Raw genomic sequence first — 27,021 nt, forward strand, 5'->3', positions numbered from 1 at the left:
AACCGAATATGTTATCTATGTAATTATATTTATGCTCACATTAAACGTAATTAAAGTTTCTATGTGGATTATACTACTGTATTTAGCTTAAATTTATCTCCTTTAATGGTCACACACCCAGATTTTCAAGCTTTCTCTTCTAAAACCTTCACACAAATCCCGTCCATTGATGCCACTTTAAGAACCAATATCTCTGCGTGTTCTTTTACTGTAACTTCCTAGTCAACTTACATATCAATCATTATAATTACATATATAGCTAGTCAAAATTAGTTTGGATTCTCTTCTTTTTCCTCCGGAATTTGACCAACTCCTCCTGTTTCTTTCATTAGTAGCCAGTTTCATCGAGTCAAAATTCCAAAATTCCTCATGAAAAATCCCATTGATTGATCCATAATAAGTCTGACCATTGATGCCACTAAATTAAAGGAAACAATCAGTAAGTTATTTTATATATACTGTATGATCATAAAACACCCAAATAAAAAGCCTCAATATCTTCTACATAACTAGTCAGGTTCAGTTTTGATTCCTCTTCTTGTTCCTCCAGAAACTTCCTATGTTCCTCCATTATCTGCTCATAGTCCCAAGAATGAACAACTTCTGTTTGTCCCGCTTCCTCCTGAAGCTTACTCGCTGATAAATAAACAAAAGATATATGTCAAATAGAGTTGATAAAATATGAAGGCTGCTTACAATTGAACTGATACCATTATTAGCTTCGTGAGCTTCTGTTCCTCTCACTTCTTCACCAACTCCTCCTGTTTCTTTCGTTTTCTCCCTTGTATATCTGTTTTGATTGTATTGTCGCCCTTCTTCCTCCTGAATCTTCCTCTGTTCCTCCGTTAACTTCTCCCAGTTTTGGTTCTCTTCTTCCTCCAGACCAACAACTCCTTCTGTTCCTCTCACTTCCTCGCTTCTATATCTGTTTTGATTGTGTTGTCGTCCTTCTTCCTCCTGAAACTTCATCTGCTCCTCCGATTGATCCATAATCTTTTGCCATTTGTGCAAGTCATAAACTTCTGCTCCTCTCGATCCCATCATTAACTTCTGCCTTACGTCTATTCCTCTCACTTCCTCCATCATCTTCTGCCGGTTACAAAAGGGGTTACCTAGTGATCCTCTCACTCCCTCGCCTCTGTGTATGTTTCCTGGTCCAGCGAATGGGCTTTCACAGTAACGGCCTGATTCTAAAACCAAACAAAACTAGAGCCTTCAGGGCAATTCTTTGATCGTTACATAGACTAACTAATACCTCCCACATACTCACTTTTATAGTAAGGTAGCTTCTTCTCCACGTCAGTTGTATACCCATCAATATTTAGAGGAGACGCCTGAATAATATTCATGCCAGCATTATCAAAGTCAATCTAACACTTGTGGTTTCAAGAGATCAAAGTGAATCCTTAACCAAGATCAGAGCAAATGTATAAAAAAGGTCCAGGTCCAAAGCACGTACCTTTATTGCCCTCTCGGCAGCATCTGCTTCCTCAAACTCCACAAAAGCATACCAATAGTTCTACCAGTTTCATACAAGTGTAACCAAATTAGCGTCGTTTCCATTAATAAGAAAAATGCTTGTTAGTAGATTACTCAACACTTACCGACTTAGCAGGGTTTCTAACTTGAATTCGTCCCTTTTTAATTTGTCCAAACTGCTTAAATACCCTCTCAACCAAGGCAATGGTTGCATTTGGAGGAAGGTTTTGAACACAAATGCCTGCAGCTTCCTCAAATTTTTTACCTTGAGACTCCTGACTGTTCCCATTTCCAGTATCATCACCTGCATCAGCTTTTATATCTGTAGAATGATCACAAGACGAAGAGTGTTGACCTGATTCTGAACCAAACAAAACTAAAGCCTTGAGAACAATTGTTTAACAGTTACAGAGACTAACTAATACTCACTTTTGTAGTAAGGTTGCTTCTTCTCCAAGTAAATTCTGTACCCATCAATACTTAGAGGAGACGCCTGAATAAGATTCATGCCAGCATTATCAAAGCACCGATCAAACAGTTAAACAAGGGTCATCAAGGTCCAAAAGCGCCTACCATTATTGCCCTGTTGGCGGCATCTGCTTCCTCAAACTCCACATAAGCATATTTCCCTTCATAGTACTACCAGATTTATACAAGTAGACAAATTAGTGTTTCCATGAAGAAGAAAGTGTTAAAAAAAAATCTTGTTAGTTGAATAACATTTTACCTTTGTGCTTCTAACTTTAACTCCACCTCTTCTAATTTCCCCAAACTGCTTAAGTGCATTCTTAACCAAGGCAATGGTTGCATTTAGAGGAAGATTTTTCACACAAATGGCTGCACCCTCAGATACCACTGGTAATAAACAAACCAAATGTTAAAGAGAGATTGTAAATAAACAAACATGATAGATAAAAGATATAAAATGGGAGAAAATCAATTTTTTTACTTTGAGACTCCCGACTGTTCCCATTTATAGGTTTTATCTCTGGAGAATAATCACAAGACGAAAAATGTTGACCTTGACCTATTCGTATTTCCTTCATCACCTTCACGTATTATTAATTATATGAGTACCCAAATCCCGAAGTTAAACATGTAGATTATTGTGGAGTGTCCACTTACAACAGAGGCATAAGATAGCTTGGGGACATTTTCAGAAACTCTCAGTGCAGCTTCCTCTGTTTCTGGAACTTTCTCCTCTATGACTGAACCATTAGCATTAAATCAAGGTCTTAGACACTTTCTTCGCAAAGCAAAATGTGGAGGCTGCTTAAAATTGAACTGTTACTCACCATCATTAGCCTCGGGTATATCAACAAACTTGAACATGTCGGTCAAAACAAAGTAGCCTTTTTCTTGGGGAGCAAGAAAGAAACTTTGTGTGAAGTTCCTTGCTGGTCTCTCGTTGAAAGTGAAGTAGCCATAAACAGCGACGACAATACCCTTCTCATGAGAGTCTTGGGACGTGACACTGGTTACCTCAACCGAATCAAAACCACCAGAAGATTGCATTTTAAGATCATTCTCATCCACATCCTGTTCCAAGATTAGGACTCATTCAGAACCAAGATTTCACCAATGTTTAACTAAGTCAATGAGGAAAAGTATCTTTACCGATAAAGTGAAGACACGCATCGTTCCATCGAGTCCAGGCCGTGAAATCTTACTGTTGTCTTTATAAAGCAGATAGATATTTTCCGGGGAGTTTTGCAAGGTCTGATAGTATTGCCTTGCAAATTCATCCCCCACCTACGTTTTACACAGAGAGTTACAATCACAGGAAAATGAAATCCGAAGAACAGATCATACAGTTGTTGGATTCTCTATAATACCTGTTTTGCAGAATATGGATGAGGATTCATCGATGCAGAGAATAAGCAATGCCCTGTATCTAAAGATCAAGTTCCAACGCAAAATCGTTAGATCTTGCGAACATAATCATAAAAGAAATGGCTTATCTGTTAAGAAGATGAAGAAAGAAGTATAAAGATTGTCTTCGCGTTTCACTAAATCCCCACAACCAAACGCGAAAGATGCCGAAATCGTTGAAAGCAGACTCACCTGAAATTACACCGAGGGGGATAGAGAGATGTTTGTGGTAGTGAAGAAGATTGAATATGAGTAGCTCCGAGTTCTGCGAGACCCACGTCAATGGCGGCTCCTAGGATTTATTCGCGAGAAGGAACAAGCACAGTAAGAGACGAAGAGCGCCAGAGAAAAAGATGCTGAAATTTTTATTTTTATTTTCGTTTCACTCGCAAAGAGTCAGCCCTATTTATGCAATTTCGTAAGATGTTTTTTTTTTTTTTTTGATAAACAATTTCGTAAGATGTTTATATTGACAATCAGTTATATACTTAAATCTGTTATGGTTAACTGATTTTTTTTTTCGTTTTCTTTTCGTAGAGAAGCCGAAAGATTTTCAAGTTTTTCATGGGACCAATTGCCGGAAATTGTTAAATCTTTTAAATGTTTCTTTTACCAAAGAATATTTGTTGACGAATTCAATCAAATCATATGAAACCGAATAGACAAATATATATACTCCCTCCGTTTTCGAATAGTTGTCGTTTTAGAACTTTTTTTTGTTTTAAATTAGTTGTCGTTTTAAGGTAATAATGTAATTTATGCCAATAACTACCCAAATTACTCTCATTTTAATTGAACACAAATTATTTGTAAATAATTATTTGTCATTTTTATGAGGTTAATATAGTCATTGTATACATTTTCTTAATTTGTCCAAATACAGTTAAAACGACAACTTTTAAAAAACAGAGGGAGTATGTAACTACGAATTCTTCATTTTTACTAATGCGTTAAGAAGACGTGACAATGCAACAAAATTAAGTGTTAAATTAGTTGAAAAATGTTAAGAAGAAAAAACAAAAATCTAAGAAACCACCGATAGAGATGAAACTCAAAATGTCCATCAGTGAAACATATATACATAAAAAGTAAAAAACACAAGACAAAGAGTATAAAGATGAAGCTGTAGTTCACAAAGTTGAGGGAACAACAGTTATATGCCTCAACGGATGTGACACATTAGTCCCACCGGCGTGAACGATGAACTCAGCCGGCGAGAAAGACGTTCCATGGCAGACACAGATTATACTGATCTCTGATTTTGAGTACCGGTATAGAAAGCCATTTACGGTTTTGCCCTCGGGACCGTTGCCGGTGCTAGTCACGCAAGGCATCTGAGCAAACGGAAGCAAACTGCCGTTACCGTTACTGTTGGTATGCGGTTTTGGTGGCTTCCCAGTCTTTTTTGTTACAGAGTTGGACAATGCTTGGGTCTCCACTACCACCGCATCTTTTGAACCGTCTGTGCTATGCACGGTTTGCTCTGTACCAATCCCAATGTTGTTAACCGGAGGTCCAACCGGTTTGGTTTGGCCAGATTGTGCCCCAATATCGCCACTTCCACCTGAAGATTAACCATAATTGATAATTCCGAATCATCTTCATGCACATACCATAATTTTCGTGAATCAATAGAATCAACAAGAACTGTAATATCTTTTGACCCAAAAAAAAGCTATAATAACGTTATATAATACTATAAAAGAGATGCTAGGAAATATAATTTTTGTATTTGTTGGGGTTAATTAATATTAAATCAAATTCAAACCTCATCAAACATTTTGTTATTGACAATTTTTTTTCTTTTTCTAATTTAAGTTTTGGAAAGTAACATTTTAATTAAAAAGATTGCAAATATAAACGAAGTTAATTAAAAACATTGTCGATAGAAATTCAAAAATTTTAGTGTATACTTATATGTATCCCTTTCAAATAATCATTAAATATAATTAATCTTATTTTCCTATAGAATCCCGACTTTGTCCAAATATTTATAGAGATACCAATTAAACATTAATTATAAAAATGTAGTTATATACCTTCGTGGCGAGAAGAGCTGCTGGGATCGGATACGTCGGAGGAGGTGCAAATGGGTGACCCAATCGTAACGTCTTTACGGTTTTCCTTAAGTTGACCCGACCCGTAACCGTTACCCATTTTGCTAAAGCTCAAATCCATATCCTCGCCGTTAGTAACTCCGTTACATTCTGTTCTCATCCTCTTGCACTCTTCTTCTTCTCCGCTTCTCTGCTGCTGCTTCGCCTCCCGCTTCTTCCGCGTTTCCTTTATCCTCGTCACATTCGTCGTTTCATCCTCAAGATTAACGCCGGTACCCTTTGCGCATTCGACGGATTCAGATGGTCCTATTGGTTTAGATTTCTCTGTTTTCTTGAAAGGACCTCCCAGGGAAAGACATAGCTCTAGCTCGACGTCCACATTCTCATCTTCTCCAAACTTCGTTGTCATTGATAAAGATTCAACAAACATATAATGTCAAAAAGAAAATCCAAAAAGAAATGGTTTCTTGTCTTCTGCAAAGTTGTTCTCTTGAAGGGTTTTGAAGCTTCGCCAACTTTTTGTAAGAGAAAGGAATATTATAAGAGGCGGAGATAATTAAAAAGAGAAGGGAAGGCTTTGGAACATGACACATGTCCGATAAGGATAGTTGGACATGGGCGGTTTCAAATTACACGTAAGATTCATAATGAATCTGTTAATTAGGAGAAAGGTTAAGGAACTATATTAGCGCTACAACTTCGGATTATCGATAAACGCTTTCCATTTATTTTGTTGGTTTTCTATTTCCAATGGTTGTAAAAATCAACGTAAAATTATGACGAAAAGTACCAAGGCCGCCACGTGTAACACGTGCATGAAAACAGTTAACACGTGTACTTTGATATCCTGCTGGCTTGACGAGGACACGTTTGAGTTTTCAGTTTCTCTGTCTCGTATCTGACTCCGCGAATCTCGAGCACGAACACGACTCCGTGATTGACACGTGTCGAGCATCTTCGATAGACAGTGTAATATGTTAGACAGTCCAGGTCAGCAAATGACGCCGTTACGGTTAATCTCATCTGATGTGTGTCCACGTGGTTCATGTTGGCCGGATTCATGGGCACGTGGTAGATGACAAATGGCGGTAAAGAAACTATGTGGTGATAAATGACTCGTGTCTTGCTTCGAATCGTGGAACAGCTTGTTGAAGTTGCTTATAGCTTAGCTATCAAAAGTTCCAGCCTTCCTCTTGCATGAATTGCACCTGGAAAGTGGAAAGAAAGAAGATTCTTTGAATATATATTCGAAAAATAGCAAAGTTAATGTTCTTTTTCTTCTTGTGATTTTTAATTTTATTTTTAAATTGCAAACAAAGATTTTAGAAAAAGAAAACCATGCTTAACTTTGCTATTTTTTTACCAAAATGTGACGGTATTTTTATGACCTTTCTGTTTCAAAAAAAAAAAAAAAACGTTTAATTAGCTAAGGTTTTCGATTATTATTATGCTTGGTCTTTATTTATATCATCAAGTATTCAAGTCCTTGATTCAATTGTCTTCTAGTATAAGTTTGCTTTACCCGCGGTTGATGCTCTATATTCCTTCCAATTATCACATGATTCATATTTCATGTCATGCTTAGAGCATCAGCAGTGCGGCACTCAAGAAGATAGACGTGAGGCAAATTAAATTAGTAAAATAAAGTTAGAGAGGAGAGAGGAGAGATGAGGAACAGAGGAGGAACACAGAGGAAAAATGAAAAATTGTTTTCATCGAAGGAACAGAGAGGAGAGATAAAAACAAATTTTTAATATAAAAAAATCAGAACCAACCAAACAAAGACACCTGCCCCTCACACTCGGTTGTAAACTAACACTCGCATACATATTCCAAGTGCACTGTTCTCTTACTTTTAATTATTTTAATACTCACACCCATACACAAAATTTACCATTGTGTATGCTCTTATCAGATAAGGTTTGACAAAATATTACAAACTAATAAGTCATGTGTTTATGGACATTAAGGGGGGTGTATTGGAACTATAATTTTAGAAGATTTGGTGGAATTTGAATATTTTAGGTTTTTGAGAGATTTGATAAGTTTTAAAAATATTTGGGTTGATTTGTTAGGCTATTTATTTTTTTAAATGATTGGTGATTTGGTGAGATTTTGAGGGGAGTTTATTATTTAACTTTGAGTGATTTGGGATACTTTAGAACAAAAAAAAACAAAAAAAAAAAAAAGAAAAAAAACTAACTGGGTTTCACGAACGAAATTGTGACCAATCAAACCCCACCATTGAATTGTTTTTTTTGGTGAATCCACCATTGAATTGTTTAAACGGTGCTCTGCTCTCATGATCATCTTCTCCTCTCCGAGGATTATTTGGTGTTTGTGATGTTGTTGTGGCGTTGATCTCATGTGATGTGCCCATTGAGATTTTTAATCCTACATATTCTACCAACAAATATATCGGAATAATGTTTCAGTTTGGTTGGGTTTCATAACTTGTGTGGCTTCAATTCTGTCTCGTGAAGCAAAAGATATAAACATAAAACCAAATGAAACATCATAAGAGAAACCACACATAGGACTAACTCAAACTTTAGATGTAAATATGCAACTTTTGAAGCTAAGCAATAGTAATTTGATATTTGACATTGGTGCAATCTTGTGTGGCACCAAGATTGCATGTTTGCTAAAACGTCACCATGTCTGCATAAACAAAATAACAAGAAACCCACAAAACCAGCTTCTTAAATAGTGCTCTGCAAATTTTTTATGTATCCCCTAAGGTTTCATGCACCTTTAATAAAAAAGAAAGACCTGATAACATTTGAGAATCAGAACTTAGAGAGGGAAAGACCATTACTGATTTTGAAAATTTTGTATCTTGATGAATTATATCTGAACAAAAAGTTACTTAGGGGAAGTCAAACAAGCAGTTGAATTATCCCCTAGTATATGTTATCTCGTAGATAAGAATCAAAACAAAAAGCTACGAAACTTCTAAAGACCAAATCAAAACAACAAACCAAACCTTCGGAAAAGCTAAAGGACGACTGACCTGAGTATCCTTTCCTTTTAACTATATACTATAACACCATTGAATTGTTACTACAGACAAAAACATAATTGAACTTTCACTGAATGAAGTGAAAAAGGGAGCAAACAACCATTTGTAATCTCTGATTCGTTTCCAATTTCGCAACATCAGTCAAGAGCTTGACACCAAGTTCATCGAGAACCGTTAATTTCAGAGACTCTTCAAAAAACTTTATGAGTTGCTATCTCAAACTTCCTATGAATGTTCACTTGCTGTCACGAAGTTACAATAACGAACGAAAAAAAAGATCAGAAGGAAGAAGCATAAAGACAAGAGCGGAGAATGATCAGAGTTTCTACATTCTCGAGTTTAGATTTTGCCTGTGAAAAACACAGAATTGGTTGGAGAATCGGACACTAGGGTTCAATCGGAAATTGAATTCGTGTATGGATTCGATTACTGGAAGCAATTAGTTTTTCACAATCGATCGATCAATGCAGAATCAGAGTGTGAAACCCTCTTTTTCCAAGAATATGGAATGAAAGACAAGAGAAGGACGATGAGGATATGTTTGCAGAGTTTTTCTGTGAAATTTTAATTTTATCAAATCCTTGTGAATAACACCTCTAGAGGTGGGATTTTTTCGTGCTATTTTTCAACTAAAAATTTATCCAAAGTCACCCAGAATCAGTGATTAGTATTTTATTAAAAAAAAATTTGTTAAGTTTGAATAACAATAGATTTGATATGAGTTTTATAAATTCTTGATTGAATAACAGGAGATTATGAGTTATTTTGAATGATTTTATATAAATTTCAGTTTTAATAACAAAGGATTTGAGAAGATATTTACAAATCTCAAGTTGAATAACATGTCATTTTAAAGAAAAACCAATATCTTCCAAAATCCTACTTCCAATACACCCCCTAAGATCCGGTTGAGTTAATGGGCTTATGTTCTTAGCGAGGCCCAAATAAAGCTGTTTCTTTTGTTGGGTATAATAATAGTCATTTACCTGAAGAATATTTTTTCCTTTAACCGAAAAACATAACTAAACTGACTATCCATATCCAAGATAAGCTAAATCGGTTTCCAAACAGGTCTTATTACGATTACAATCCCCCAATTTGACGGTCTCGATCCTTTTTGATATCTCCGACTTCAAAACCGATCAAATCGGAGAAATTTCCCGGCATGGCTACATCCGTTGGAAGCGGGAGCGATGTGGAGGTCGGATTTGCGAAGCTTCAAGGTGAAGATTTCGAATACTATATGCAGTCATACTCCATTATACTCGGCCGGAATTCTAAGAAAGCGACCGTCGACGTTGATCTCTCATCCCTCGGCGGCGGAATGAACATTTCTCGCAACCACGCTCGGATCTTCTATGACTTCACTAGACGACGCTTCTCTCTCGAGGTCCTTGGCAAAAATGGCTGCCTCGTTGAAGGTGTCCTCCATCTCCCTGGGAATCCTAACGTCAAGCTCGATTCACAAGACCTTTTGCAGATTGGTGACAAAGAGTTCTACTTCCTGCTTCCGGTTCGGAGTATCCTAGGCGGGCCATTGGGACCCAGGCACCACGTCTCAGGGCAGACTAGTGTTGTTCCGTACCATAACTATCATTCGGGTCCAGGTTCCGGGTCGGGTAAGAAGGCCGTCCGGAGTAGAGAGTTATATGAGTACGATGATGACGACGACGATGGGGAGGATATCAGGGGAAGTGGAAAGAAAACAAGGAGAGATGGATATGAAGTAGTATATGCTTCCGGAGGTAAAACCAGATTGCTCATGATAGCTTAATTTCATTGGGCAATTTCAGATTATGATGCTTACTTGATCAAATCAGGCTTGTTTTAGACTTTGAGTATAAGTTTTACTGTGGTGATTGCTGATGGAACCTTGTTAAACTTGGATTGAATGATAGTGACACCACGACATTGTATCTGCTTCTTGTGTGCAGAGAAGAAGAGATCAAAGGTAGATCGTGAAGCTGATGATCAACAATTTTTGCAACTGGAGGAGAAAGATGTTGTATCATCTGTTGCCACTGTGCTTTCCGATTTGTGTGGTCCGGGAGACTGGATGCCCATGGAAAAACTTCATTCGGTGGTTGGTTCTTATGAGAAATTTCCATGCCTCTTTGTTATTTTACAGGATTGTTTAATAGGTCTTTAACAATCTATACTAGTTAATGGGAACATTAGGAGCATATCACTGGTGGGATTTATCCATTCAAAACAAGCTTGCATGGTGTCCAGGTAGATTTGTGAGAATTAGTGCAAAGCTAGGTCCTTGATCAGTTTTCCGATGGAATTGCGCTACTTACTTTTATATAAGTCTAGAAAGTGTGTTAATTACTCCACATGTTTTGAATAACTAGATTTGGCAACTAAGGCCTGTTTCTATAAATCAAGCTCTTTGTGATTCAGTATAATGGCTAATGCATGGTAGTGGTTGGTCGGTGACAGATATTAAAGGAGTATGGAAACGTATGGCATCACAGTCGAGTAAGAAGATACCTGACCCAAGAAGACTGGGCTATCCCTGAAGCAAAGGGTAAACCATGGTACGGTTTGCTGATGCTACTGAGAAAATACCCGGAGCATTTCGTCATCAACACTAGATCAAAGGGAAGAGTTACACTTGAATTCGTTTCCCTCGTTTCCCTACTCCCATAATCACCAAGATGATTATGCTACTATTGTTATTGCAGGATGATTGTTAGTAGTATATCTTTAATGTTTCCACGAAATGAGTGTAGAAGTGGGGTTACTGTTTTGACCTTGGTGACTCGTCGGATTATGCTTTTCTCTCTTTTCTTTGTCACGTTTTATATGTTAGAATGACTATGACATTTGATGAGTAAAAAAACACTCTCGGATTTAACTTTTTCTATCTTTTCTAATACAAGAGATAGCATAAGCTATTTAGTATTTACAGCCATGCTATTCAATACCTTTTAGTTGTTTCTGTATGGAGAAAGCTGATTTAATTTGATTAGCAGATTTTCTACTTTAGCGATAACGAAAGGAAAAATAAAACGAAAATATATCACAATCCGAAAGTAGTAAGAAAAAAAAAAAAAAAAAAAAAAAAAAAAAAATGATTTTGTTTCACTTTTCTTTCAACGATCGGCACGTCAGCTTGCTGCTGCTTGTTACTCTAGAGGATCCCATGTTACACACAACACATCAAGAGAGATATCCCAGATTAAAGTTTATTTTACAATTTACAAATTCGAGCCTATTAAGTTTTAGCCTAATGAAAACGCTTTATTCAAACCCAAAAACCTACTTTCTTCTCTTGTTTGATCGTCGGTGGTCAAGATCTTAAGCTGTTCGCAATAACATTTGTTTTTTGTTTTTTTTTTTTTTATTTTAACAATTTTGTTTCAGTTATAGTTTGGCGCTGCTGCACCAACTTGCGGTTTTTTTATACATGGTTTGGCGCTAGCTGCTGCACCAACTTGCGGTTTTTTTATACATGGTTTGGCGCTAGCTGCTGCACCATGTGTCTATCAACTTGCCTTTCTTTTTTTTTAACTTAAGACTTAAGAGCAATAAATAAAGAAAACTCCTTAGATTCTTGTTTTTCTTGATTGCAACTGGCGCGCAGTGGGACAGTACCGCAGTGGCATAAGTTTTTCTAAAATTCGTCGAAAATATTAGATAGAAAAAAAATGCAAACATGCAAGCAAAAAGCCTTAGATAAAAAAAAAACTATAAAGTAATAGATTTTACAGTTTTCACTCAAAACTATTAACAAAAGATAATCCGTTTTTCACCGACTATATATTTGTAAATTGTAATAATTGATGTGATTTATCATGAATCCATTGAAAACATATATAAAGTCTTTGATTTTGAACATACAGAGTTTTTATTATCATTAGTGACTAAAGTTGTTGAAATACGTTAACAATAATCCATATGCTTTACAATAATTAAAGAACCATAACCTGGGTTTTAGTAATCCTTGTTTTCTCCTCCAAATTATTAACGTAAGATATTCTATTCATTGTTAACGTAACATAACCTCGATATTTAATTACTGTTTAGTTTGGTCAGATTCTTTAATTTTTGGAAAATTTGGAAAAATAACCCACATAATTTTATAAATTAGGTAAGTAACTAAAAAAACAAAAGTGATATTGCGTGTATAAATTGTAAATCGGACTCTTTTACCCTTTTCTCTTTTCAGATGCATATATATACACAACACAATACTATACATGTCCATTTCTCTCTCCATACTCCAATGCACACCAAAACTCAATTTCACACTCATACAAAAACAAACATTGCACAAGCCTCTCAATTTCACGTTCATGGTTTCAGCTCTCTTTTGTTTTACCAGAAACTCTCACCAGAAGGTCAAATCTGTTACTCACCTCACAATTTCACCACCACTAACAACATATTTGCCAGATTGTGTCCATAATCTTCACTTTTCCACTAAAGTAATTATGAGGATTGTTAGTTTTAGAGATCCATGAGTATAAAATTAAGAATTTGAAACCACTAAACTAATGATGATGAAGCTTACGAAGCTGAAGTCGCCGCCACCACCACCAATTGGTGGTCCACTACCGCTGTTGTTGTCGTCACCATCGCCACCGACGCTATTGCCGTTACCATAGCCACCACCACCACGCTAGGCCACGCTTCTCTCTCTTCATGCGTGTCCACAAACCGAAGCGAGTGTGAAGGATCACGTCACTCTCCTCTTCACGCGCGTGTCCTCATGCATTAACGAGGAGTTATTTGACTTTTCATCCCTCTCTAGTGTTATTTACTTAATTTTGTACACAAAAGTACTATATTCTTAAATTTTTTATGAAAAATGGTTATTTCTGCAAACCATTCTTAATTTTTCCTTTATAATAATAGAAAAAGACTGATGCTTTGTCCAAAAAAAAGAAAGTAAGGAAAAGAAAAGAAAAGACTGATGCATGATAAACGTGAGTGCGAAAGTTGGTGTTTAGACCATTTCTATTGGTCATTTTTTTTGTAAGTGTGTTTAAATTTTTTATAATTAATTTTAGTGTTATTTATTGATGGATGTCTTTATAATGTGTAAAAGCTATGTTGTATGAAAATGGAAACGGAAACTTGGAAGCGAAATGTTTCAGAAATGGGAAACGATTTTTTTCTAAAATTAAGGATTTGGAAACGTATACACATACATATAAAATATATGTATATATATATATAACATTAACATAAAACTATAAAAATGGTTTAATTAAACAATACAAATCCAAAACATTAATATTAAATAGGTTAACTAAAATTCTAAAAGATAAAGATTAAAAGATTCAAGTTCAAATATTTAATTAGACCAATATTTTCATTCTCATTTTTATTAGTTTCATCATAGATCATATACAGATGTTTCCAAATCTAGTTTGTCGATAGAAAGATCTTAAAACTCAGAATCTTCCAAAATTAGTTATATGTATTATAAATCTTAATATTTTTAATTTTTATTTATTAAGTTTCCAAAGTCAATAAAAAGAATTTGTCGCGTGAGTTTCCATCATATTTCCAAACATAGATTTTTAGGAAACGTGTTTCCGAAGAGTTTCCGTTTCCAAAACGTTTCAGAAACGGGAAACGGACCACGAAGAGAGTTTCCATGCAACATAGTGTAAAAGTGTCTTTAAATGTCACATTTTCACACACTTTAAAGAAACACAACAATAAATAATATTAAAACTAATTAAAAAAAAAAAAACTAAAAACACTCATAAATCATCACTAAAAATCTAATATAGTTGCTAGTAGCGCCTTTTGATCCGGTCTTTTGTGTTTTAGCCTTCGTCTCGTTTAGCCTCTCACCAGATGTGGTGGTTGCTTTAGATTCTATCTGGTTCGATCTCTTGCCGTTTATCTTGTTCGAGTGTGATCTGGATTGATTTGGTTCTCCTTGTCTCTACTCTAAAGATCTGGTCCAAAATCTCATCTGTTCATTGGTTGGTTTCTTTCGAGGCGTTAAACAATCATATTCTTTGATTTCGCCGCTTCCGAGAGTGTTGGTGTGATATTGATGTCTTTGGTCTAGACCCCCTCTTGCCGGTATGGATTCCTTAGAACTCGTCTATGTGAGGTAGTAGTCTTCATCGTAATAGGTAGTACCGCTGTCCGTTTGGTTGGAAGTTCCTTACCCCCTACGGAGTGGCTCGTCGTAAAGCTTTTCCTTTATTTTGTTTGGTAATGGGATTGACGAGATGTTGTGGTTAAATGTCGGGTTATATTGAACTGCTTCTTTGTTTCAATTTCGGAATTGTTTTCATGTTTTTCTAAGGCTTGTTTTACCTTGTTGTTTTCCTTTTCTTTAGGCTTTGCTTCCGAAATTATCTCTTTAATCGTCTGCTTAAGTTTCTGGGGTTATTTGTTAACCATCGGCTTAGTGTTTCATCCTTGTATTTTATCTTGATGGCTATAAAAATCTTTCAGACGAAAAAAAAAAAAATTTGTTAATATATATACATCTGCTTTACAATCATTGAGTAAAGTTTTTTTTTCAATCTTCTGCTGCAGTCACAAACGTAAAATGATTGCAAGATCGAAGTTTGTTTACAGACTGAATTACCCTTGCTATAAAATAAGATTATCATCAAATTTAATTAGTATATAAAGTAGGTTTTGATAAGATTCTTTTGTTTTCTTTTTTCTTTATCACCTCGAGATTTCCAATTTTATTTGATTAAATAAAAAGGATATATAAAAATTAGCCTAAAACTGGCTCCTTTAATTATTATTTTATCACACATTTTTAACCATTTTGAACATAGTTGCTTCTATCTACCTAATTAACTCAATAATTAATTACTATTATATTTCTTTAGAATGTAAATGAAAAATTATCATAAAATAACATGCAAATATTTATGTTGATGCATAAAAATACAATATATTTTCTTATTTGTCAAAGATAAAGTAATTTTTATACACACTAAAAAAAAATTAAACACCATTAAACTTACTTTTATGTAAATGATATCTAATCATTAAATGGTATAGGTGGATAATGGTGTAGATATATTAAGATACTGTCTTTATGTCTCTATATAGCTATATATATATATATATATATATATATATATATATTGATTATTATTTTAGTCTTATTTCTGTCTACATGTCTCCATATGAATGCTCTCACCAAAATAAACTCTTCTTCCTTTTTTTCTCAACACATTCCTTATGAACTTTGTATACTTTGGCTATATATATCAACTTAAACCCAAAGAACTAGAATGCACAATATAACAAACCATTCTTCTGCCATGGATATCAAAGGTACTTTCCTGGTCCTATCTTTCTTCATTATATTACACAATCTTTTTATACATTTGATATTTACAAATTAAAATGCATTTATATGTAAAATCAGTATCAATGCTCTTCCACTATCGATTTGGTAGTTTTTCTTCTCCAAACCATGTTGCAATTATATATAGCTTTGCAAAGAGAGGATTATCTCCATATGTGTTTGAAAATCTGTTAATCTTTTTTCTTCCTACATTATGGTTTTCTCGGTGGGCTTGAGGAAGACAACGTTTTCCACTTGATCTAATAAAATATTCATCTCAAGCTAACAAGAGAAAGCTTTTTTTTTTGTCCTGAAACTAAGACTTATTGAAATCTCTAATGATTTCTTATCCATATACTCGTAAACGTATAACAGTAGAAACTTATGATACAAATAGTTTGTTTCTTTGATTACTTTGAAAAAATGTTAGTTTGAAAATTCACTGATTTTGCTTAATCAATGCTGAATCTGGAATTTTGTTTTGCTTTTGTTTACATATAATATCGTTTGTTTCAGTTAGAGTATACTACTCCCTCTGTTCCTAATAGTTTGATGTTTTAGAGTTTTCACGCATATTAAAAATTCAATCATTGTTTAATCATTTGAACATTAATTTTAATATTACATATTTTAAAATAATTATCAACCAATAGTAATTTAAGAAAGTTAATTATTTTCAATCATTACGCCTTGAAGTTTACGATTTATTATTATAAATCAATAAAAATAAAGAAAAAAGCTAGAAAATCAATCTTTGTGGAACAAATAACAAAAGCTAGAACATCAATCTTTTAGGAACGGAGAAAGTAATAAAGTAGAGCAACGACTGATCTAAAGCTAGTCTACTTCAGTAGATTGGTTAGGTAGAGTCTTTAAACATAATCTTGCAATATTGGAGATTTAAATTGCATTATACATAAAAAGAATTGGTTTAGAGATTATGATAGTTTTGTTCCATCTACGGTAATAGATTATTTAAACCCACATGGAATCCAATAGGTGAAAAGGGAAAAGAATCCACTAGGTTGGTCGGTAATAATACTCCACTAGATTATTAGGGATGGGACAAAACAAGTTGAAAGGTTTGGTGAATTCGAAAAGTCTTCGCCGCCTTACCTTTCTTTTGAATACTGTACTAATTAGGCAAAAAAAAACACATTTATTTACTGGCAGATGCTCTGAAAATTACGCTTTCCGATATCGCGAGAGCTCCTTAATTAATGCATATTATAAAATGAACGATTTTACGAATCCACATATTCCTGGGTCAACGGGAACCCTTCGTTTCTTTCTTCCCACCCTCGTATTATCCTGTTTCTCAAATTTCTCAGCTTTCCGGGAAAATTCACCTTTTCTTTTTTGTTTTCCTGGGAAGGGAAGATTCGTTGTGGTGTGAATTTTTGTGGGCATCTTCAAATTTTCGATTTTTATTCCTTACATCAAACGAGTCACCAACTTCTCTCGTTTTGGGGATTGATTGGAAACCAGCTTTGGATCGAGATTATTTGCTGATTTTTGTGATTTTATTGTTTTTGGGTACTTTCCCTTTGTGGATCGGATCTGGTTGGTGGCTTCTCAATGGGCGCTTTAGATGAGGGACATTTGAATCTGGACCTTGACATTGGAATGAAAAATGGCTGCATTGACCTTGCTTTCGAGCTCCAACCTGAGACTTTAGCAATCCAAGACGCTGTCAAACTTCTCTTGCAAGCTCTTCATGAGGATGTCAATCGGGAAGGCATCAAAAAGACTCCTTTCCGTGTCGCCAAGGCCCTTCGAGAAGGGACCAGAGGTAATCATATGAATCTCTTGCTCTTTTCTTCATCTTATAAGTTACTCTGTTCTTGGTTATTGATGTTCCTTATAGTAGCTTGTTACTTGACTGATTTGTGGTTGAATTTCTGTTGTTATGATCTCCCTTAAGTTATAATGAGGAAAGTATCAATCTGGTGGCTTGTTTTCTCAGGTTATAAGCTAAAGGTGAAGGACTATGTACAGAGTGCTCTGTTTCCAGAAGCAGGGTTGGATGAAGGAGTTGGGCAAGCAGGAGGAGTGGGAGGACTTGTCGTTGTCAGAGATCTCGATCATTACTCTTACTGCGAATGTTGCTTGCTTCCTTTTCATGTGAGGTGTCACATAGGTTATGTCCCATCGGGCCAACGAGTGTTAGGACTGAGCAAGTTCTCTCGAGTCACTGATGTTTTCGCCAAGCGGCTCCAAGACCCTCAGCGTTTGGCTGATGATATTTGTTCAGCTCTCCAACATTGGGTCAAACCGGCTGGAGTCGCTGTTGTTCTCGAATGCTCTCACATTCACTTCCCGAGTTTGGACTTGGACTCTCTGCACTTGTCGAGCCACCGTGGATTTGCGAAGCTACTGGTTTCCTCGGGCTCAGGAGTTTTCGAGGATGAAAGCTCGAATCTTTGGGGTGAATTTCGGAGTTTCTTGATGTTCAAAGGTGTAAAAACGCAAGCTTTGTGCAGAAATGGCAGCTCCGTGGAAGAGTGGTGCCCGAGCGTTAAAAGCTCGTCTAAATTCTCACCTGAAGAAGACCCGGAAATGGTTTCTGCTGTTGTTTCCATCCTGAAATCACTGGGAGAAGATCCGTTGAGGAAAGAACTCATTGCTACACCAACTCGATTCCTCAAATGGATGTTGAACTTCCAAAGAACCAACCTCGAGATGAAGCTAAACGGCGTTAACTCTGCCAAAGTCAACGGCGAGGTCAAAGAGAAAAGGCTGCACTGTGAACTGAACATGCCCTTCTGGTCAATGTGTGAGCATCATTTGCTTCCTTTCTATGGAGTTGTTCATATTGGCTACTTTTGTGCTGAAGGATCCAACCACAATCCTATTGGAAGTTCACTCATGAAATCGATTGTACACTTTTATGGGTTCAAGCTTCAAGTGCAAGAGAGGATGACTCGACAGATCGCTGAGACGCTATCGCCTCTTGTTGGCGGGGATGTGATTGTTGTGGCGGAAGCTGGGCATACTTGTATGATCTCTAGAGGAATTGAGAAGTTTGGAAGCAGCACTGCAACAATCGCAGTTTTGGGTCGGTTTTCGAGTGACAATTCCGCAAGAGCCATGTTTCTAGACAAGATTCATACAACTAATGCCTTGAAGACAGATTCAGGCTCTCCATTTTGAGATGGTTTCATGTCTATTTGTTGTCTTTTTTATGCTTCTGGTTGTCTTTTTTCTTTTCTTGTATGATAAACACTTTGGAAGTCTCTAAACTTCCGAAGCAAACCAATGATTTCTTGGTTTTTGATTCTTCTTCATGGCTTCGTTTGTTTCGACATGGAAAATGAATATCTATCTTTATGTTAGGTGTGACATTCTCTTAAAATATATATAGATTTTGTTAGCCATACTGTTACTATTGGACTTTGTTAGCCATTTCCCTATCCTGTCATGTTTCCAGAGCTTTCAATATAAACGTCTCTCTTTCCAAAAATGGCACTAAGACAAAAAGGATAAAGACAAAGTAATCAGTACACGAGAGAAGATCAAGATTTGTATGGATTCCAAGAATACTTGCGACCCAGAAGGGAAACAAAGTAGATACAATTGTAATGTATTAGTGGGTAATTTATAAGATCTCTCCCCTATTCTCTATATCCTCTCTAATATACAACTTAATGCTAAATCCATCTTCTGATGATGACACAGCCGAATCAAAACTGAACCAAAAGTCTATCAGATGCTTACCGCAGATCTCATTTCCAACAATCACACTCTCGAAAAGATTTTACTCTAAAACCTACACAGCCCTTACTAACTTGAATTGTTCTACTAAGGAAGCCTTTCTCATCTCATGAAGCCAACCAGTCATACCGCAACATCTCCCATTCCAATTGTGCATCAACCATCATTGGGATGCTTAACCGAGCAAAGAGTCACAACAATGTGATCTGAGGGTGGACCTTTCTCGTGTTGAAATCAATGAACACCACTAGTCAAATCTAGAATGGAACAACATAGGGAAGAGCTACAATATCAGCAGATTCTATTCCAAGAGCCTGGTTCCAAACTTGCGGATTCTCAACCAGTGAAGTATCAGAATCTGCTCTTTGCTTTTTTAAGAATTTACCTGACTGACCAAATAGCCATTCTTGTTCAGCATCATCAACCTCATGCAATTCCTCCCTTTTTGGTACGTTCAAAATCTGATCCAAATACTTTAAGTCTGAATGAGGCCGCTTCTTTGCAGATGCTTCATCGTTTTTTTTTACTTTCACTGCAGAAACCGGTGGATGGCTTTTGGGTTCTTGAGAATAAATGAATCCATTAATCTTGTGCTCTTTCACCTCTGGATTAGACACTGTTTCGTGCAACTCAGAAGCAAGCTTTGGATGTGTTTGGCATGCTCCAAAATTTCTTCCGTTCTCCACGGATGATATAGGAGAAACAACTGGCTTATGTATCTTGTTTTTCCTAGATCCATTCTCTGCATAACAAAATTAAAGAAACTCATGCTAATAGACTTTTAACATAAGTAAAACACATTTCCATTTCATATTTAGCACAAAAAACAAAACCAATAGTCCTTTCATAAACACTGAGTGAAAATGAATATACTAATATATATATATAGACATAATGAGTTATCAAGAGTAAGATATAAGGAACATCACATATAATTTTTTCTTTTTTTGGACGACAAGGCATATATATTATCTATCTCAACTGAAAAAGAGTTGGATCAAGGAAAGGACTCACCATACAAGAATCCATTTGTCTCAAGATCCTTTCGTTTGCCAAGAATTCCCTCAGCAGTAAGGTTCTTGATGCCCGCCCTTGAAAACTCCTGCTCTCTAAAATCCCTAGTACCCACAACGTCTTGTTCTCTCTCTTTTAATCTGGGTTCTCCCTCTACAAACTTTGGTTTCTCCTGAACATTTTTCTTTATCATCTCAGTTTTCTCCTCTTTCTTCTCTTTACCACTTACATTTGTTATGTTTTTTGGTTCACTTTTCCTTATCCCTTCATTATCCAATGGCTTATCACTCTTTGTCACACTTTCCCTGCGGTGATTCTTTTCTTGTGGTTCCCTTTTCTTTGCCTGATCATTTTTCTCCACTGGTTTAAATTTAACCTCAGCTCCTTTCTGATCCATGCAAGATGATACTCGGAGAACCGCACTTTCAGACCCTTTTGAAATAGCAGAGTTTTTATGGGTACTGTTTCTCTTTTTGTCAACTTTCGTATGATTGGTTTGAGGAACTGGGCAGGAATTGTTAGTCTCTGTAACTCCACAAGGAAAATCAATCTTTCGTGTACTTTGACTTTCTGTAGCTTCTTCATTTCTGATCCTTCTTGCCAGGTCCTGTATAAACTTAGACTCTCCGTTCCCATTATTCTGCAAGGTATTTGTTACAAGTTTTTCTCTGTCCCCAGTGTTCGGCAAAGCAACAGCAGTTTTTTTGTCCTCCGAAGTTCTACTCTTTTCTTTATCTCGATCTTTGTCTTTCCTATCTTTATGTTTCTCTTTTTTCTCCTTCCGTTCCTTATGTTTATCTTTGCTTTTTTCTTTATCCTTTTTCTCCTTTCCTTCTTTCTTTTCTTTATCCTTCTTGTGCTTCTTCTCCTTGTGCTTTTCCTGCAGTTTAAGTTATATAAGTGATGATTAGAAGAAAGGCATACAAAGAATTAGTTACCTTCACTTGTCAATTCTTGGGTCAAACCTTTATCAAAAAAAGAGTCAATTCTTGGGTCAACTTAAATAAGTTTTCAGAGAAGAAACTTTCAAGACGGACAACCTCCAGTAAGTTGCTAGACTGATATATTTAGCTCAACATACTAATTCTTAAGCTCCTTATACTGCTCTTCCTAATTACATTTCCTGCAGCATCTTAAGATGCTACACAAGCAACTACTCCTCGGAAAGTATTCCCTCAAATTCAATAAGGAGTTGACAGTAAGGTTCAGGTCATATAGACAACCCCTTACGCCAGTAATCATTGGAATACAATTATATAACATCCAACAAAACCACCAGCCACAGAAACACATATTCACTTCAATATTATATGTCAGCATCTCAGCATTCTAAGTTAGTCAAGGATCCTGCAAAGCTTGCTGTGTACTTAAAACAATCATAAGAAAAACAAGTGGAAGGGCACTTATGGTTCTCTCATATGAGGTAGTTTAAGTCCATCAGCATTGATGATTCTCATTACAGGTATCAATTCCTCTTATCACTACATAATTGTTTTGGGTGACAATATCTAAGACTCCACCAACTTAAACAGAAATGCTACATTTATAAAAGAAACTTATCCTGAAACAGTCTCTATGACCCTAACTCCAACAGTAAATATTTCCTAGAAAACAACACAAAGGCACCAACAAATGCGTCCATTTATCAGAACCTCTAGTGTCATGATTTGCTAAAAAGCCTAGAGGCAAAACGTGTTACCTAAGTACTCTAGTCACTCTCCAACAAAAACAAGCTTAGAAACACCAGAAAAGATCATTGATTTTCAAAGAATGTAGAACCTTTAGTAAAGAGTCTGATGCCTCGGTTCTAATCTTCTTGTCATATCCTGGAGGTGGAAATGGGAAGCAACGAGACATGACCACTACTTATCCGTCAAAACACGTTAAAGTGGTATACTTTTAAACCACTCAAGTTACTTTCTCGCTCCTTTATCCCAGCTCCTGACCAGATCAGAATCTATGATCCAGTCCACCATATCAATAAAATCACTTACAAGCTCCAAACTTTCTTTATCATCTCCCAACTTTCACTTTAAATATCCTAAATACACTATAAAATTAGTAATTTTGCACCTCAGAGAACCTCAAGATTTGTCGATAACCTGCAAGAGAATCAAAATCATCTCTCAAATTTCCTAACTCAAATTAAAAACTTTTGGAGTTCATAAAGATATATGAGCAGCTCAAAGCACCTTTTTATCGGAAGCCGACAACAAGTTGGCCTCTTTCCGATTGAATCAACAGATACAACACTTATTCCAATTTTCAATCCCACAGACTCTTTTGACCGCAATTATCAGGGCCACGATCCAATCAAACCCTAAAAAAAAAACAATCGCAAACCAAATCACCAGCCCAGAAGAGAAATTGGTAAGTGCACCAATTGCACACGCAAGAAGAGGTTAAGTAACAGAATTAAAAAAAAAAAACGAAATCTCCAGATAGCACTAATAACGTAAATTAGCTCAAGTATCGTCGGATCAAAATTTCAAACCTTTGTGGGGAAAGACAAAAATCTGAGTTTTTTTATTTTATTTTCAGCTAATGGAAAAATAGAAATCGACGGTGTTCTTTAAAACGCAGCTTCCGTTATTTTTATTTATTGAAAATCATATACAAGAAAGAGAGAGAGATTGGAAATCTAGATGAGAGAGAGAAGAAGAAGATATACAAACGAAGAAGAAAGTGAGAAATATCTTCTCTTCTCTCTCTCTCTCTCTCTCAATCTCCATGTGTTGGCATATGGGTGCGTATATATATACCTTCTCTTTCTGTATATATCTGTAATGTTCTTCTGTGTCTTTTTTTATATTTACGGGCTACTCTTTTATTTATTTGTTCTTCAACGAGAAGAAGAAGATTCTCTCTCTCTCTCTCTCTAAACCCCAGCCAATCAAACTGAAACTTTGGTCTGAATTTCGCAAAATGGGATTTATATTTTATTGCAATTCAACATTTGGGCTGACCCGAAAGAAAGAAGAATGGTAACACAATGGTCAATGGGAGAGGATTTTCTTTTTCTCTTCCGTATGGAGTTTTACTAATCCACATTGACCCGAAAGAAAGAAGAATGGTAACACAATGGTCAATGGGAGAGGATTTTCTTTTTCTCTTCCGTATGGACGAAAGAAAGAAAAGAAGAATGGTGGTAACCTAGAGAGGCCAATAAGGCTTCCCACATACATTCCAAGGCTTTGCAAAAAGAATATTGTAACTTACGGTCCAACTTACCGCTTTGGTCGACAATAGCTGCTATGCTTTGCCAACGCCATATATGACTTAACCAGCTCATCCATTGCAAACCACTCTTCTTCCAGCTCATCCACTACGTCCTTTGGCACGCCACTCTCTGCTATTCTCTTCATGAAATAAGATCTTCTCCTCCTGAGAGCGTCTCTTCTCTTACAGGAGGAGCAAGTACCGGCCCCCCCAAATACATTTCTTGTCTTCATTCCCCAACGAACGGCCCAATGATTACAAAAAGCGGGTCTATTTTTAATATCTTCCAGGCCCAGCCCAACTAGGATCCTAAGTACTAAACTTTCTTCTATTCAACAAAATCAAGCACACGATTGATTGATATACATATACTGTACGAGGTTCTCATCCACACTTATACATTCAAAAGGATTATCTTCTTCGTACAAGCAAAAAAAAAGCTATACAAAATCTTAAAGAGTAATAGTTTTAGAAGGTGGGTCTTTCTCTGCTGTGCAATTGATCCACCAAATCTATGACTTCACTGCAATCACCAGTTTCCATGAGACACTCAACATAAGGCAACACTCCACTTTTCTCTACAACTCCATTCGAGGTAAGAAGCTCCATTACGAGCTCACGCGCCCGCTCTGTATCTCCTTCCTTCTTCAAACCTTGAATCACTAGGCAGAAAGATTTGAAACTCGGGACAAACCCGGATTTGAGAACAAGTGTTATCAGCTCCACACACTTGGTGTGTTTCTTCTTGCTGCAATAAGATTCCATGATGATGTCGATGGCCTTCTCGAGAAAAACACCGCTCTTGAGTATAGTTTGGACTAGACCGTTGGACTCATCCGTTCTTCCCTCTTTGCATAACCGTGTGACCAAGAAAATACATAACCCGCTGGTAGACCCACCAAGTTGTTCTACCACAGATATGAGTTCTTTGATACATTCAGGATCGGTTTCTCTAATACCTTTTTGAGATAAGACAAATCCCCGTAACAAAGAAGAATAGATACGGTCATTTAGTTCATATCCTCTTTCAACCATTGCTCTTACTGTTTCAAGAGCACGGTCTAGTTTTCCATTATTGACATATCCTTTCACCATAACGGTATAAGTAACATGGTTTGGTGAAACTCCTGAATCTTGCATAGCAGAAAGAAGCTTCTCTGCTTCCTCGACTCTCCCAAATTGACAAAGACCATTGATGATGATTGTGTATGGATAGACATTCGGCAAACAACCACTTAACTTCATCAGTTCTAGCATCCTGAAGGAACCGCTAATATCACCTGATCGAATCAACCCATCAACCAATGTTGTGTAAGTCACTACAGAAGGAACTAAACCAAGCTTATTGATTTTCCCAAGCATTGCTAATTCCTCCTTCAGTTTACAACCTTTACTGAGCATATCAAGAATCACGTTCAGGGAGTGAGGAGTTGTCAACATTCTCATTTTAACCAACGTCTCCAGGATAAACAATGCGTCACGGGTTTTACCGACATTGCAGACACCATCAATAAGAGTTGTACCTGTTACTTCATCTAGGCTTATTCCTTTTCTAAGCATCAAACCTAAGAATGCGCTAGCAACGTCAGCCTTCCCTTGTTTGCAGAAAGCATTTATTATAGCGGTGAATGTAAGACAATCAGGCTCAAGGTCAAAGGAGTTCATCGAGGTAAGTAGCTTGTACGCCACATTCATATGGCCTTCTCTACAAAGCCCATCGATCAAAACATTATAGCTCACAATGTCAGGTGACAGGCCATTGTCCAGCATTCTCTTCAAAAGGTGCACGGCCTTGTACGGTTTCCCAACTCTACACAACCCTTCCATAAGCTCGTTAAAAGTTCTTACATTTGGTTTGCAAGCCCTCTTCTCCATTACAGTAAGAAGCTCAAAAGCGGGAACAACCCGTCCATCTTTGCAGTAGCCATTTATCAACGCATTGTAAGTTATTACACTGGGAAATATCCCGTCTTTAACCATCTTTCGACAAACCCCATTAGCCTCTTCAATCTTTCCGTCTCTACATAACCCATCAATCAAAACGGTGTAAGTGTGAACGTTTGGTTTGCACCCTCTAGCAATCATCTCATCAAACAAGTTAAAAGCTTTATCAATCAAACCTCTATCGCACAAGGCTTTAATAAGCACAGTATATGTACGTGTGCTTGGTTGGCAACCTTTCTCACCCATTTGATCTTTTAAGCCAAAGGCTTCTTCAAGTCTCCCTACTTCACACAACCCGTGAATCAAAATGGAGTAACTAACAGAGTTTGGTGCACAAGTTCCCTCCCTAGACATTAAATCAAACACCTTGAGTGCATCTCTAAGGTTCAATCCACGGCAAAAACCCAGCAACAGAGAAGTGACTATATGGGAATCTAACAGAAACCCAACTTTAAGAATCTTACACATGAACATCTCAGCGGCTTCCGTGTATCCATTCTTACACAGAGCATTGACAATGGTTCTATAATCAATCATACCAACAACAAATCCGTCAGCTTCCATTCTTCTGTAAGTCACGTAAGCTAAAAATCCTAAATCAAGTTTAGCCAAGGACATCAAAAGAGAGCTGTAACAAGGGTAATTTAACCGGAACCCAGAAACCTCTCTCAGCTCATCAAAACAACTTATTAGTTTCAACATCTCTTTCTCGCATCTACTACATTCCCTGATCAACGCAACAATAACATCATGCGCAACTCGAAACAATCCGGAAGAAACAATCAGTTTCAAAAGCTGATTTTTCTGAGTTGGGTCAAAACAGTACGACGAATGCTTGCAGACCCACATGAAAAAGCGAACGCAAATGTCATTGTCACTGCGTTGAAGCGAAATGACCTGTGAAGCGACATTTGGGCTCATGTGAGAGACTAGAGATTTAAGAGAACTGTTCTTCTCCCAATTGGGGCTTTTTAGTAAAGATGCAACATTGTGAGCCGCCACTTGGTCCGAGGAAAACTGAGAAGGTCGAGAAGAGACGGAGAAGAACGCATTATAAGGCGGAAAAACATGACGCCTCAAAGCTAAGATCTTTCGAGGAATTCTGATATGTATCAGCATACACAGATTGAAGGAGCCGGAGAGAAACAATAAAAGTGATTACTTTAACTAGTGGGTTTAGGGTTTTATCGCTCTGGCTATTGAATGAAGAACAATGGGGGTTTTTGCAGGTGTTGTCTGTCTGAATCTCGATTCTCACGGAGACGATATAGTGTTCCGGTTATGGCTAATTGAAATTGAACCGCACCGAACCAATGCTTCATCTCATACTTATGAATTTTTGGTTTTCAATATTTCCATGTTTTTTTTGAATTTTAGTAACTACTTTGATTTTCTCCTTCATATTAGAA

General features: G+C 36.6%; 7 protein-coding genes across 10 annotated transcripts; 2 read left to right on the forward strand and 5 right to left on the reverse strand.

Moving 5' to 3' along the window:
* Positions 1-169: 169 nt before the first annotated feature.
* LOC9320702 (putative G3BP-like protein) lies at positions 170-3,767 on the reverse strand. Of its 2 annotated transcripts, none has more exons than XM_021030486.1 (14): positions 3,544-3,767; positions 3,315-3,373; positions 3,097-3,231; positions 2,775-3,018; positions 2,605-2,687; positions 2,429-2,528; positions 2,207-2,334; positions 2,053-2,118; positions 1,909-1,972; positions 1,605-1,801; positions 1,460-1,519; positions 1,271-1,334; positions 711-1,190; positions 170-636 (listed from the first exon to the last, which is right to left on the reverse strand). In XM_021030486.1, exons 2-14 carry the CDS (start codon positions 3,342-3,344, stop codon positions 467-469), a joined length of 1,821 nt encoding a protein of 606 aa, XP_020886145.1. In that variant the 5' UTR covers positions 3,345-3,373; positions 3,544-3,767; the 3' UTR covers positions 170-466. The 2 variants fall into 2 exon arrangements, with proteins under 2 accessions (XP_020886145.1, XP_020886146.1); XM_021030487.1 differs by having other exon boundaries at positions 480-574.
* Positions 3,768-4,270: 503 nt separating this feature from the next.
* On the reverse strand, positions 4,271-6,089 carry LOC9320703 (ninja-family protein 6). Its single transcript, XM_002884591.2, has 2 exons — positions 5,391-6,089; positions 4,271-4,915 (listed from the first exon to the last, which is right to left on the reverse strand). Exons 1-2 carry the CDS (start codon positions 5,836-5,838, stop codon positions 4,482-4,484), a joined length of 882 nt encoding a protein of 293 aa, XP_002884637.2. The 5' UTR covers positions 5,839-6,089; the 3' UTR covers positions 4,271-4,481.
* A 3,374-nt stretch (positions 6,090-9,463) lies between these two features.
* Positions 9,464-11,293, forward strand: LOC9320704 (FHA domain-containing protein FHA2). 2 transcript variants are annotated; one of them, XM_021033403.1, is made up of 4 exons: positions 9,464-10,175; positions 10,365-10,513; positions 10,593-10,662; positions 10,873-11,054. In XM_021033403.1, the coding sequence occupies exons 1-4, from the start codon at positions 9,596-9,598 to the stop codon at positions 10,950-10,952; spliced, it is 879 nt and encodes a 292-aa protein (XP_020889062.1). In that variant the 5' UTR covers positions 9,464-9,595; the 3' UTR covers positions 10,953-11,054. The 2 variants fall into 2 exon arrangements, with proteins under 2 accessions (XP_020889062.1, XP_002882519.1); XM_002882473.2 differs by lacking the exon at positions 10,593-10,662 and having other exon boundaries at positions 9,471-10,175; positions 10,873-11,293.
* A 4,225-nt stretch (positions 11,294-15,518) lies between these two features.
* Positions 15,519-19,056, forward strand: LOC9318587 (GTP cyclohydrolase 1). The gene is made up of 3 exons (XM_021030865.1): positions 15,519-15,708; positions 17,313-17,513; positions 17,688-19,056. The coding sequence occupies exons 1-3, from the start codon at positions 15,666-15,668 to the stop codon at positions 18,872-18,874; spliced, it is 1,431 nt and encodes a 476-aa protein (XP_020886524.1). The 5' UTR covers positions 15,519-15,665; the 3' UTR covers positions 18,875-19,056.
* Positions 19,057-19,232: 176 nt separating this feature from the next.
* LOC110229857 lies at positions 19,233-19,686 on the reverse strand (the record flags this gene model as incomplete). The annotated part of the gene is given in 4 exon segments (XM_021030910.1): positions 19,233-19,542; positions 19,545-19,597; positions 19,600-19,638; positions 19,641-19,686. Coding segments are annotated over 4 exon segments (234 nt in total), but the record flags the coding sequence as incomplete, so codon positions are not given.
* On the reverse strand, positions 19,233-23,317 carry LOC9318588 (myb-like protein X). Of its 2 annotated transcripts, none has more exons than XM_021030864.1 (5): positions 23,212-23,317; positions 22,642-22,769; positions 22,229-22,551; positions 20,450-21,329; positions 19,233-20,177 (listed from the first exon to the last, which is right to left on the reverse strand). In XM_021030864.1, exons 3-5 carry the CDS (start codon positions 22,304-22,306, stop codon positions 19,693-19,695), a joined length of 1,443 nt encoding a protein of 480 aa, XP_020886523.1. In that variant the 5' UTR covers positions 22,307-22,551; positions 22,642-22,769; positions 23,212-23,317; the 3' UTR covers positions 19,233-19,692. The 2 variants fall into 2 exon arrangements, with proteins under 2 accessions (XP_020886523.1, XP_002884638.1); XM_002884592.2 differs by lacking the exon at positions 23,212-23,317 and adding an exon at positions 22,944-23,133.
* Positions 23,318-23,994: 677 nt separating this feature from the next.
* On the reverse strand, positions 23,995-26,975 carry LOC9318589 (pentatricopeptide repeat-containing protein At3g07290, mitochondrial). The gene has a single exon (XM_002884593.2). It carries the CDS (start codon positions 26,729-26,731, stop codon positions 24,137-24,139), a length of 2,595 nt encoding a protein of 864 aa, XP_002884639.1. The 5' UTR covers positions 26,732-26,975; the 3' UTR covers positions 23,995-24,136.
* Between the last annotated feature and the right edge of the window lie 46 nt (positions 26,976-27,021).

The sequence above is a fragment of the Arabidopsis lyrata genome, assembly GCF_000004255.2.
Source record: "Arabidopsis lyrata subsp. lyrata unplaced genomic scaffold ARALYscaffold_3, whole genome shotgun sequence".
Lineage (NCBI taxonomy): Eukaryota > Viridiplantae > Streptophyta > Magnoliopsida > Brassicales > Brassicaceae > Arabidopsis > Arabidopsis lyrata.

Coding starts and splice junctions, on each gene's coding strand:
- LOC9320702 (XM_021030486.1), bottom strand. CDS start 3,344: ATGAATCCTCATCCATATTCTGCAAAACAG. Junction 1,802..1,908: donor GAAGCAACCTTACTACAAAA/GTGAGTATTAGT, acceptor ATCATTCTACAG/ATATAAAAGCTGATGCAGGT. Junction 1,191..1,270: donor GAAGCTACCTTACTATAAAA/GTGAGTATGTGG, acceptor GTTTGGTTTTAG/AATCAGGCCGTTACTGTGAA.
- LOC9320703 (XM_002884591.2), bottom strand. CDS start 5,838: ATGTTTGTTGAATCTTTATCAATGACAACGAAGTTTGGAGAAGATGAG. Junction 4,916..5,390: donor CAGCTCTTCTCGCCACGAAG/GTATATAACTAC, acceptor GTTAATCTTCAG/GTGGAAGTGGCGATATTGGG.
- LOC9320704 (XM_002882473.2), top strand. CDS start 9,596: ATGGCTACATCCGTTGGAAGCGGGAGCGATGTGGAGGTCGGATTTGCG. Junction 10,176..10,364: donor AGTAGTATATGCTTCCGGAG/GTAAAACCAGAT, acceptor TCTTGTGTGCAG/AGAAGAAGAGATCAAAGGTA. Junction 10,514..10,872: donor TGGAAAAACTTCATTCGGTG/GTTGGTTCTTAT, acceptor GGTCGGTGACAG/ATATTAAAGGAGTATGGAAA.
- LOC9318587 (XM_021030865.1), top strand. CDS start 15,666: ATGCACAATATAACAAACCATTCTTCTGCCATGGATATCAAAG. Junction 15,709..17,312: donor TTCTGCCATGGATATCAAAG/GTACTTTCCTGG, acceptor TGGGCGCTTTAG/ATGAGGGACATTTGAATCTG. Junction 17,514..17,687: donor CCTTCGAGAAGGGACCAGAG/GTAATCATATGA, acceptor TTGTTTTCTCAG/GTTATAAGCTAAAGGTGAAG.
- LOC9318588 (XM_021030864.1), bottom strand. CDS start 22,306: ATGTCTCGTTGCTTCCCATTTCCACCTCCAGGATATGACAAGAAGATT. Junction 21,330..22,228: donor CATCAGACTCTTTACTAAAG/GTTCTACATTCT, acceptor CTTAAACTGCAG/GAAAAGCACAAGGAGAAGAA. Junction 20,178..20,449: donor GACAAATGGATTCTTGTATG/GTGAGTCCTTTC, acceptor TTTGTTATGCAG/AGAATGGATCTAGGAAAAAC.
- LOC9318589 (XM_002884593.2), bottom strand. CDS start 26,731: ATGCTGATACATATCAGAATTCCTCGAAAGATCTTAGCTTTGAGGCGT.